The 12,255-nt window shown below is 43.9% G+C and overlaps 1 protein-coding gene across 1 annotated transcript; it reads left to right on the top strand.

Annotated features, from left to right (window-relative positions):
- The first annotated feature begins 2,707 nt into the window (after positions 1-2,707).
- Positions 2,708-10,254, top strand: LOC128831268 (nucleolar protein 58-like). Its single transcript, XM_054017584.1, has 3 exons — positions 2,708-2,744; positions 3,896-4,279; positions 10,187-10,254. The coding sequence occupies exons 1-3, from the start codon at positions 2,729-2,731 to the stop codon at positions 10,252-10,254; spliced, it is 468 nt and encodes a 155-aa protein (XP_053873559.1). The 5' UTR covers positions 2,708-2,728.
- Positions 10,255-12,255: the final 2,001 nt, after the last annotated feature.

Genomic DNA, 12,255 nt, shown 5'->3' with positions numbered 1-12,255 from the left:
ATGAGACAGAAGCCAGGGTAAACTGGAGAGGAGTAGAGGGGGCAGGGGCAGAAGGGTCTATAACCACTAGAATGCATTCTTATCCAGAACCTGGAAATCAGCCAAGGAGTCCTGAGTCTCACTATTCCTCTGTTTTCAGCAAACAGGTGTCAAACCTACTAGGTAAAGCATATGTCTCCTCCCTCTGTAGTGCCAGTCCACATAGAGGATATCTGCTTACCAATTACTCAGCTATGGATCTAAAACCCTCTTGATTATCCATGATTTTTTGGGGGGGAAGGGGGCAATATGGTTTCACATGATTGAAAAACACAGAAATTCTGTTTGCTTTTTGAAAATATTAAGAAATCACATTTTTAAAAGATAAAGAACATTAAGGTTGCAAAATCAAACCCTCAAATGTTAGGAAATGCTAGAATTAAGATGGCTTGTGCAACTTACGATACAGTCTTTAATTACATGACCATATGCTATTTTTCCACAGGTCCCCTACCTCATTCAGTATTATTTCTAATATACAAACATTTCATGCATAAAATGGCCATATTTTTAGAAATATTAATAAATTGAAGTGTATCGCTCAGAAACAAACAGGTAAAACACGGAGGCATGATTCTGCAGCCTTTATGAAAGTAAAGTTGCCACTGATTACACAAATGTTCACCTCACAAAAACCACCGCTGTAACTCGTGGCACTCCTGCTGCTATCTTTAGCAGTGACCATGGACCTCAGAGAGGTGATCTGCCCATGTTAAAATCCAGAAACTAATGCAGCAGTTGATTATTCTATACCTGTCTCAGTTACCAGCAGTTTGGCGCTCCTCACAAGCAATCTGGCCATGATGCAGCAAAGCACTTAAGCATGTGCTTAACTTAAGTATGGGAGTAGTCCAGTTTACTTCAACAAAATTACCTATTACATAAGTGGATAGTGGGATTGGGGCATATTTTTTTAAATGAATCTTACAGAGATAAGTAATAATAAAAAAAATGGGGGGGGGGAAGGCTTGGGGAACAAAATCTGGTCTATTACACCCATGTAAACCCAATGAAGTCAACTCTATTGTAACCCAGTTGAAGTCACAAAGATTGTACGGATGTTACAGAACACAAAGTGATCATTTTTGGTTTATTAGGCATATAGATGGTAGATGCCAATAGCAAACTTTTGAACATCATATATAGTACAGTAGCAAGGCAAACCACAAATCTATTTTTTTTTTATTAATCATATTACTTAGTCAGTCAGTCACCTAAGAAAGACCAGATGGCACAATTCAAGAAGAATCAATTACCACAGTACAAAAAAGGGTGATCAGTATTTCTTGCCTACCACTGTAATTTATAATATAGACTCATTTGTTACATAGATTGGCTAGGTATTCACTGTCAAGCTTCATTCACTGTCATGCTTATCTCCTTTAGAAGGAGAATTTAGAGTTAATGTATTTCTAACAAATGTATTATATATCTAGGCAATGGAGATTAAATATTCCAATAAATTAAGATCAAGAAAAGAATCAGCAATACGCAAAAACAGACTAAAATAAAAGGACTTCCTAATTGGTTTTAAAGGAGTCTGAGTTTTCATGATCCTAACAATAGAGCTAAATTATCATCTTAATCTGCATGGCTTTGCAGCGGAAATGTATGATGCACCTCCCCAGGCATAATGCCTCTGAGAGCATAGATCAAAGTAACCCACTATTAGAACCTTTTAAAGGATGCATATAACCCATCCATTGTGACAGGCTGATGCTGAAGTCACTGCTAGTCAGGTTACATCTTTTCACTCAGGGACTGCTGAGACTAAGGCCTGGTCTACACTACGACTTTAATTCGGATTTATCAGCTTTAATTCGAATTAACCCTGCAACCGTCCACACAACGACGCTATTTATTTCGATGTAAAGGGCCCTTTAAATCGATTTCTGTACTCCACCCCGACGAGCGGAGTAGTGCCAAAATCGATTTTAGCAATTCGAATTAGGGTTAGTGTGGCCGCAATTCGATGGTATTGGCCTCTGGGAGCTATCCCACAGTGCATCATTGTGACCGCTCTGGACAGCAATCTAAACTCGGATGCACTGGCCAGGTAGACAGGAAAAGCCCCGCGAACATTTGAATTCCATTTCCTGTTTGCCCAGCGTGGAGAGCACAGGTGACCATAGATAGCTCATCAGCACAGGTAACCATGCAGGCTGATAATCGAAAAAGAGCACCAGCATGGACCGTGAGGGAGGTACTGGATCTGATCGCTGTATGGGGAGAGGATTCAGTGCTTGCAGAACTTCGTTCTAAAAGACGAAATGCAAAAACTTTTGAAAAAATCTCCAAGGGCATGATGGAGAGAGGCCACAATAGGGACTCTGAGCAGTGCCGCGTGAAAGTCAAGGAGCTCAGACAAGCCTATCAAAAAACAAAGGAGGCAAACGGTCGCTCCGGGTCAGAGCCGCGGACATGCCGCTTCTACGCCGAGCTGCATGCAATTCTAGGGGGGGCTGCCACCACTACCCCACCTTTGTTCGTGGATTCTGGGTCGGGGATAGTCTCATCAGCGACGCCTGAGGATTCTGCCGATGGGGTAGAGGAGGAGGAGGAGGAGGAGGAGGATGAGCTTGCAGAGAGCACACAGCACTCCATTCTCCCCAACAGCCAGGATCTTTTTCTCACCCTGACTGAAGTACCCTCCCAAGCCTCCCAAGCCAGTACCCAAGACTCTGACCCCATGGAAGGGACCTCAGGTGAGTTTACCTTTTAAAATATAAAACTTGTTTTAAAAGCAAACGGTTTTTAATGATTACTTTGCCTGACTTTGCATTCACGGTCAGTTCAGCTACTGGAAAAGTCTGTAGCTACTGGAAAAGTCTGTTAACGTGTATGGGGATGGAGCGGAAATCCTCCAGGGATATCTCCATGAAGCTCTCCTGGAGGTACTCCGAAAGCCTTGCCAGAAGGTTTCTGGGCAGTGCATCCTTATTCCTTCCTCCATGGTAGGACACTTGACCACGCCATGCTTGCAGCAAGTAATCTGGTATCATTGCCTGACAAAGCCTGGCAGCGTATGGTCCCAGTGTTTGCTGGCATTCAAGCAACATCCGTTCTTTATCTTGTTGTGTAATCCTCAGGAGAGTGATATCACTCCTGGTAACCTGGTTGAAATACGGGAACTTAATTAAGGGGACAGAGGTGGCCGTTCCTACTGGGCTGTTTGCCTGTGGTGGAAAATAAATCCTTCCCTGCAGTTAGCCAAGCGCAGATGGGAAATTGGCCCTGAGTTTTTCGCGTTTGGCTAGCAGGGATCTTCCCTGTTACCAGCCACGTGGTGGGGGGAGGGGTACTGTGATCATCCCAGAGAATTCATGGCGGGAGGGGGGCGGCGGCGGGGGGGGGAGGGGTTAGTTTGGTGCCTGCAGGGATCTTCCCTGATACCAGCCACGCGGTGGGGGGGAGGGGTACAGCGATCATCCCAGAGAATTCATGGCGAGGGGGGGGGGGGTTAGTTTGTTTTCTGGTGCTGCTGAATGTTAACAGAAAAACCGCAGCACTCTACTTGCCTGAAGGGGCCCAGACAAGCCCCCCCACACTGCCCCCCCCCACAACTGGCTGAGATTGGCCAGGCTTCTGCAGCACTCTACAAGCTATGCTTGGTATGTGGGAAAGGAGGGCGCAGAAGCTTACCATGGCCGCATGGAAGCCGAATTCTGTTGCCCAGACCTGTGATCTCTAGCAGCAAAGCCACAGGCACTCAGCATTAAGAGGCAAAATGCGACCTTGCACAGAAATCACATGTGCTATGTAATGTGAACAGTGTTGGTCACCGTGAAAGAGTATAAGCATTGTTCTGCAAAATGTAGCTTTTAAAACAATTCTCTCTTTTTTCCCCTCCCTACAGCAGCTGCAAATTCCTCAAGCCTCCCTCCTCCATCCCAAAGGTTATCACAGATAAGGCGTCGTAAGAAGAGAACGCGAGACGAGATGTTTTCGGAAATTATGGAATCCAGCCGCAGTGACAGAGCTCATGTGAATGAGTGGAAGGAAACAGTTTCAAAGTATAGGAAAGAAGTCAGTGAACGTGAGGACAGGAGGGACCAACGTGAGGAGAGGAGGGACCAACGTGAGGAGAGGAGAGACGCTCGAGATGAGAGGTGGCGGCAGGAAGACCAGAGGATGAAGGATGCAACGCTGGGGCTGCTCCGGCGTCTGGTGGAGGTTCAGGAACGGCTGCTGGAAAACAGACTGCCGCTTCAGCCCCTGTTCCACCCTCCCCCCTCCCCATGTTCCGTATCCTCCTCACCCAGATGTGTAAGAACACGGGAGGGGGAGGCTCCGTACACCTTCCCATTCCACCCCAGTAGACAGCCCAACCAAAAGGCTGTCATTTTTTTAACCTTTTCTTTGTGGCTTTTTCCTTCCCAGCAATCCTCCTCCCAAATACCACCCGGGTTCCCTCCCTCTTTTTCTAATCTATTAATAAAGAATAAATGATTTTTAAATGATAGTGACTTTATTTGGTTTGAAAGAAAGCTGGGGGAAGGGGCAGGGTGGGTTCCTTACAAAAAATCAGTCAATAAAGGGGGTGGGTTTTCATGAAGGAGAAACAAACAGATATTTCACACTGTAGCCTGGCCAGCCATGAAACTGGTTTTTAAAGCTTCTCTGATGCACAGCGCTTCATGGTGTGCTCTTCTAATTGCCCTGGTGTCTGGCTGCGCGTAATCAGCAGCCAGGCGATTTGCCTCAGCCTCCCACCCCACCATAAAGGTCTCCCCCTTACTTTCACAGAGATTGTGGAGCACACAGCAAGCAGAAATAACAATGGGGAGATTTCTTTGGCTGAGGTCAGAGCGAGTCAATAATGATCTCCAGCGACCTTTTAAACGGCCAAATGCACATTCTACCACCATTCTGCACTTGCTTAGCCTGTAGTTAAACAGCTCCTGACTCCTGTCCAGGCTGCCTGTGTATGGCTTCATAAGCCATGGCATTAAGGGGTAGGCTGGGTCCCCAAGAATAACTATGGGCATTTCAACATCCCCAACGGTTATTTTCTGGTCCGGAAAGTAAGTCCCTTGCTGCAGCCCTTTAAACAGAGTAGTGTTCCTGAAGACGCGAGCGTCATGAACCCTTCCCGCCCAGCCCGCGTTGATGTTGGTGAAACGTCCCTTGTGATCCACAAGTGCTTGCAGCACCATTGAAAAGTACCCCTTGCGGTTTATGTACTCGGTGGCTTGGTGCTCCGGTGCCAAGATAGGGATGTGGGTTCCGTCTATCGCCCCACCACAGTTAGGGAATCCCATTGCAGCAAAACCATCCACTATAGCCTGCACATTTCCCAGAGTCACAAACTTTCGTAGCAGCACCTGAGTGATTGCTTTGGCTACTTGCATCACAGCAGCCCCCACAGTAGATTTGCCCACTCCAAATTGATTCCTGACTGACCGGTAGCTGTCTGGCGTTGCAAGCTTCCACAGGGCTATCGCCACGCGCTTCTCAACTGTGAGGGCTGCTCTCATCTTGGTATTCTGGCGTTTCAGGGCAGGGGACAGCAAGTCACAAAGTTCCATGAAAGTGCCCTTACGCATGCGAAAGTTCCGCAGCCACTGGGAATCGTCCCAGACCTGCAACACTATGCGGTCCCACCAGTCTGTGCTTGTTTCCCTTGCCCAGAATCGGCGTTCCATGGATAGAATCTGCCCCATTAACAACATGATCTCCAAAGCACCGGGGCCTGTGGTTTCACTGAATTCTGTATCCGTGTCCGTGTCCATGTCCTCATCATGCTTGTCGCTGCGCTGCCGCTGCCTCCTCGCCTCGTTTTTCTGGTCCTGGCTGAGCATAAACTCCACGAGAACGCGCGAGGTGTTTACAATATTCATGACTGCTGTCTTGAGCTCAGCGGGCTCCATGCTTGCCGTGGTATGGAGTCTGCAGTGTTCACCCACCCAGGAAAAAAGGCGCGAAAATGGTTGTCTGCCGTCCGTTGCTTTCATGCAGGGAGGGAGGGAGGAGGTGAGGCTGTACCCAGAACCACCTGCGATGATGTTTTTTGTCCCATCAGGCACTGGGATCTTAACCCACAATCCCAATGGGCGCGGGAGACTGCGGGAACTATGGGATAGCTATGGAATTGCTACCCACAGTGCAACGGTGCAGAAATCGACGCTAGCCCCGGTACTTGGACGCACACCACCAAAGTAATGTGCTTAGTGTGGCCGCATTCATTTCGACTTTATACAACCTGTTTTTCAAATCCGAATTATCTAAATTCGGATTAATCCCGTAGTGTAGACATACCCTAAGATTGTGACTAGTGAACAGGGATAGGGCAAGTGAGACAGGATTTTCAGCCCTTCCACCCCCTTGTGCACCTGTGCAGAACTAGTCACAATCTAGCCCTAAGTACACAGTGCAAACTGTGTTTGATCTTTCATATATACTGTCTCCACATTTTCCTTAAAAAAGCAAAAAAAACAAAACTACAGACTCATTTGGCCTACCCAACATTAAATAGCTGTAGCGATGAAAAGCTTTAATATGTATATAGCTCCTTTTAATCTAAAGAGTGTCACTGATTTTTTTATGCACACGTGCGCACGCACACACACCGACCCCAGCAGCATGGAAATGCAGCTGTCTTTGGGGTGAAAGGCAGCAAACAATTGGCATACGGCACAACAGCTTGAAGGGGAAGAAACTGACATCAGAGCAAAACTCTGCTTTTATCAAACATGCTTTAGGATCTTCAGGGCTTGATTCTATACACTGTTGCGCAAGGTTAAAAAAAGGGATGTGCAGGACCGACGGAGAACCAGTTCCTGGATTAATGAATGTTGCTTTGTTCCCAGAAAGTACAGTTGGAAAGTACGTAGTAGCAGGAGTGAAGCCAAAGAGAGCACATAATAAAGCAGCTCATTAGAATGCAGACCTCTTACTCAAGTGCCTACCTATTTGCCACCCACACGCCATCCTTTTATTTATTTATTACAATGTGATCTTGGGCCTGATGCAGAGACCACTGAATAGGAGTATTTCTAGTGACTTCAGTGCATGTTGGTTCAGACCTTTTGAGAGCAAGGCACACAAGCAGTTTGAAACTTTTGTGCAGTGCCAGGGATTATATCTACTATTTAGTCCTCCTTGATGTTCTACCATGGAAGGTGGAAAGGTTGGTTCAATGCTGCCAGAATGTGAACACGCTGTTGTTCAGGGAATTTGGCTATTCCAACTATGATCCTTGGCTGCTAAGCCAATCCTTTCAGCAAAGATCTAGTGTGAAAAGGATAGGAGGAACGGAATGTTGCAGTGTCCTTTCAATCCATGAGTGGGGTTAAGCAGGGAACGATGTCATGCAAAAACTAAGATTTTATTTAATTAATTTAAATCTTCATCAGCATGTCAAAATATAAAAGCTGTTAGCATTAACCATGGAAACATTACCTCTACTGCCAATTCTCAGAATACTTATGTATCATTTGGTGTGTCTCATAAAGGTTTCTTGACTTCCATGCTGCTTACAATTTCTCTAGGATGTTTTAATGTTTTTTCCTCAATCTTCCTTGCAGCCAAATGATGGAAAATATAGAAAGCAGCTAGCAAAGACTCAATGAAACAACATCCAAGAGCTGGATTCACAGAAGGATTTAGGCACCTAACTGCCACTTTTGGTGCCTAAATCCTAGAATCAGGCCCCGGTGGGATTCACAAAGCCCCTGCCCAGCTGCCCCTGAACCTGTAGGCACCTAAAAATCACCCTAGATGCCTATTTCTGCCTCTCTGTGTATGCACTGCAGTCTCATGCCACATGGCTGCACACACCTAAGCCCCAGACTGATGCACAAACTGGGAGAATATAGACATTCTTCTGCCTAACTTGCCTGCGATCTGGTAAGCATGCTCAGACTTTACCTTTCAGATCTGACCCCTATAGATGCATTTACCCGAAACAGCCAGAGGGGAGGCACTTCCTCAAAATGTTTAACCTGGTGGTTAGGCTAGATTAGTGCAAGGCCCCCAGTTCACGTCCTCTACCTGAGGGGCAGAAAGGATTTGAATAGGGATAACCTACCCCTCAGGTGACCCCACATTGAGCCCAACCATTGGGCTATTCTGATGTGGGGCTTCCTCACTGTCTCCTGTTAAGTATCAGGGGGTAGCCGTGTTAGTCTGTATCTACAAAAACAACAAGGAGTCTGGTGGCACCTTAAAGACTAACAGATTTATTTGGGCATAAGCTTTCGTGAGTAAAAACCTCACTTCTTCGGATGCAAGTGATGCATCCGAAGAAGTGAGGTTTTTACTCACGAAAGCTTATGCCCAAATAAATCTGTTAGTCTTTAAGGTGCCACCAGACTCCTTGTTGTTTTTGTCTCCTGTTGAAGCTGTTTCACTCTGGATAAATAATTTAAAAAGTGTCTGGAGCAGGGGGACTGGATCCTGGGTCTGTCCATCCTGCTTCTTGCAAGAATGACGTAAGTGCTTAACACCAAGAGAGGGTTTGCAGCTGAGAATCCCAAGCCAAGGGAAGCACCTCCCTGCAGCCCAGACTTAGACATCTATCTGCAAGTTAGGTGAGGGAGTTAGCACACACCACTTGACTTGGCACTTCTCATTGGCTTAGGCAAGGAGCCTCCTAACATGCTAGCTTCTGTGAACCCCATGCTAAAGTGCTTCTCTCTCTCCATTCATTGCGTAGGGAGCCTTGGTGCCAAACTCAGGCTTTGTCAATCCCAGTGATTTTCTAGGCACCCGTAAGTTAGTCATGGGGGCTGTTAAGGCTGGATTCCCACTTTGAACTTTAGGGTACAAATGTAGGGGCCTGCATGAAAACTTTTAAGCTTAACTACCAGCTTAGCTTTGGTTTTGCTGCCACCATTAATTTTTTTTTCCTGGGAAGCCTTGAAAAACCTTCACCAATTTTCTGGTGAATACAGATTCAAACCCCTTGGATTTTAAAACAAGGAGAAATTAACCATTTCCCCTCCTTTCTTCCACCAACTTCTGGTGAATACAGTTTTAACCCCCCTGGGATCTACAACAGGGAGAAATTAACCATTTCCCCTTCTTTCTCCCACCAACTTTTGGTGAATCAAGATTCAAACCCCTTGGATTTTAAAACAAGGAAAAATTAATTAGGTTTTAAAAAGAAAACTTTTAATTAAAGAAAAAAAGGTAGAAATTATTTTGGTAAAATTAGTATGGAAATTAACCTTACAGGGTAATTAAACTTAAAGAGCTTAGAGGACTTTCCTTTAGTTTTAGGTTTAAAGTACAGCAAACAAAGATAAACACTTTAGTAAAAGGTACATTTACAAGTTGAGAAAACAAAGGAAAACTAACACGCCTTGCCTGGCTATTTACTTACAAGTTTGAAATAGGAGAGACTTGTTTAGAAAGATGTGGAGAACCTGGATTGATGTTTGGTCCCTCTTAGTCCCGAGAACGAACACACTCCCAAACAAAGAACACAAACAAAAGACTTCCCCCCCCCCCCCCCCCCAAGATTTGAAAGTATTTTGTCCCCTTATTGGTCCTTTAGGTCAGATGCCAGCCAGGTTACCTGAGCTTCTTAACCCTTTACAGGGAAAAGGATTTTGGAGTCTCTGGCCAGGAGGGATTTTATAGTACTGTACACAGGACAGCTGTTACCCTTCCCTTTATAGTTATGACAGGGGCGCTCAGCATTACCAGAGCTAGGTTTCTTTGTGAATCTCACCCTAAATGTCCCGGAAAAAGTTTTTAAGGATTTCTGAAAATAATAGTAACCACTATACCTTGCTGAATAATGGAAACATTTATTTGTGTATATTATTATTTGCAATTAATTATTTACCCAGTTTTTAAATACTTAATTATGCAGGATGTTATTATTTCACACAATTCATTCACCTTAATGATGTTTGTTCTCAGTCTTAATAAACAGTGCGTGGCTAAAATAACATAGTCACAGGTTGTTATCGCTGAGTATATTTTAACTACTAATATACAACACAGGAGATAGATTTTTTAGTCTTTTCACTCACCCCTATTTACACACCATTATTTCCTTGGAACAGATAATTTATGTTATAGTTTTCTTTAGACATGGGAAACCATTTTCAGTTAAAACAAATCTTCACATGTCTCATTCTCAACTGAACTGTCAATATTCATCAGAGTAATTCACTGTTTGTAATGTTTTCCACAGCAGTAACAGATCTGCAGTTGCCCTTCTTTGCCTTGGAAAACATCCGTGCATTCTGTTTGACTTGTTAGAGCTGATTCTAATAACTGGGCAGTAATTGACACTAGAGACCAACCTATTCCCCTTCATGTCTCAAGGGAGTGGTCCATGGTGTGTCTTCAGTGTTAGAGTCCAGCTGCTAGAATCATGGAGACCCACTTTCACTTAGAATAACCTTCCACCACAAGATTTTGTGGGGCTCTGTATCAAGTTAGTAACTCAGCCATGGTGCTTCTGAGCGTTCCAACATGGTATCATACTTTGATTGTCATAGTTGTTGCTTCTACTCTGCACACTCTTGTCAAGACAGTGAAGGTACAGGAAGAAAATATAATGGCTAAATCTGCAGTTTCTCTGCCAAACTGTCTTTAGGCCTTTCCCCCTTTTCTGTTTTTTTCCTAGGATTTTTTTTAAAAGGCAGCTCAAGTCCTAACACTGAAAATGGACAATGAACATTTGGTGAGGCTGTTGTTATTGCTCCCAGAAATACACTGTGCAGTGTTATTTACAAGAACAATGCATTATTTTCTGATTCAAGAAACCACAATGTTTCCATCTGTGGTGAAAAAAGGACTTCTCAGTTACTGTACATTTCTATTTAAACTGAAAGGGAAAAAATAGCTAGCTCAAGAAAAAAATACACTTCACAGTCATTCTAAAAAACATTATTTAAATGATTAAGCATATGGCAAGAAGGTATAATGTACTGCATGCCTAAGTTAGGCTTGTTTTGAAACATAAGTAGCATTAAGAATATGATACTTTACTATATAAAGTTATTGGGAAAGATGTACAGCATACTTCTATTTGTTACTAACAGTGACTATTATTCACTGTTATTTCTGCATGAGATAAGAGACACATATACTATCCTTCCCTAGTTCCAAATGGTTATATTAATGTTTTCCAGCAATCTTGCCATAGTTCCTAAATCACTTTCCAAGTCACACCTTCTATTTTTCCTTTCAACTACCCCACACAATACAAAGAGCAATTCCATTCACAGAGCATTCCCTTTATAAGCATGTGCCATGTATCTCATGCAAAACCAGGATATAATTCTTAGGAATTTGGGATCATATTTTATTGGTTGTGGAAGAGCATTAGGGAAGATGGGAAGTATTTTCCCCCCAGTTACAAATGTACGTTACTTTACGATTACTGTTATGAAAGCATCAAGTATTATGACATCTAAACACAACTTTCTATGAATACATTTTAATAGGCATGGACAGTGCTCCCTTCTTGCTACAGTCTTTTTTGTTTTATATATCAATAATCTACCCTTCCTCTCCTGCAGGAGTCTTAATGAGGGACCGTGCATCCTATTCCAATCACTGGGCTGGAACAGCCTCTGTAGAGCAGCTCCATAGCTGCTCTGCAGCACAGGAGACAATTTATGCTTTCTTCTCAATTGTGCAGCTGATTGGCATACAGTTGGCTATGCAGTTCCTGGGAAGAGAAATAGGTGCGCACATACACTGCATGAAGTCCTAGCAAAATTCCCGTTGACATCAATAGGGATAGGGCTTCACCTCCTCTCAGTTGAGCTTTTAAAATAATGTCAACAGACAATGATAAATTCCAAATCAAGATTACCTCCATTTGACTATGATAATTGAATGCTTTAATTGTAGAATGAAGAATTTACATGAACAAAGTACCACTTATCAGAGGGGTAGCCATGTTAGTCTGTAGCCACAAAAACAATGAGGAGGCTGGTGGCACCTTAAAGACTAACAGATTTATTTGGGCATAAGCTTTCGTGGATAAAAAACCCACTTCTTCAGATGCATGGAGTGAAAATTACAGATGCAGGCATAAATATACTGACACATGAAGAGAAGGGAGTTACCTTACAAGAACCGGTGTTGACAGGGCCAATTCAATAAGGGTGGATGTGGTCCACTCCCCATAATTGATGAGGAGATGTCAATACCAAGAGAGGGAAAATTGCTTTTGTAGTGAGCCAGCCACTCTCTGTCCCTGTCCAAGCCCAAATTAATGGTGTTAAATTTGCAAATGAATTGTAA

Source organism: Malaclemys terrapin, chromosome 2, assembly GCF_027887155.1.
Source record: "Malaclemys terrapin pileata isolate rMalTer1 chromosome 2, rMalTer1.hap1, whole genome shotgun sequence".
Taxonomy (NCBI): Eukaryota; Metazoa; Chordata; order Testudines; family Emydidae; genus Malaclemys; species Malaclemys terrapin.
This window is presented reverse-complemented; position numbering and strand designations above follow the sequence as displayed.

Coding starts and splice junctions, on each gene's coding strand:
- LOC128831268 (XM_054017584.1), top strand. Junction 4,280..10,186: donor CCACCCTCCCCCCTCCCCAT/GTTCCGTATCCT, acceptor TGTTTTCCACAG/CAGTAACAGATCTGCAGTTG.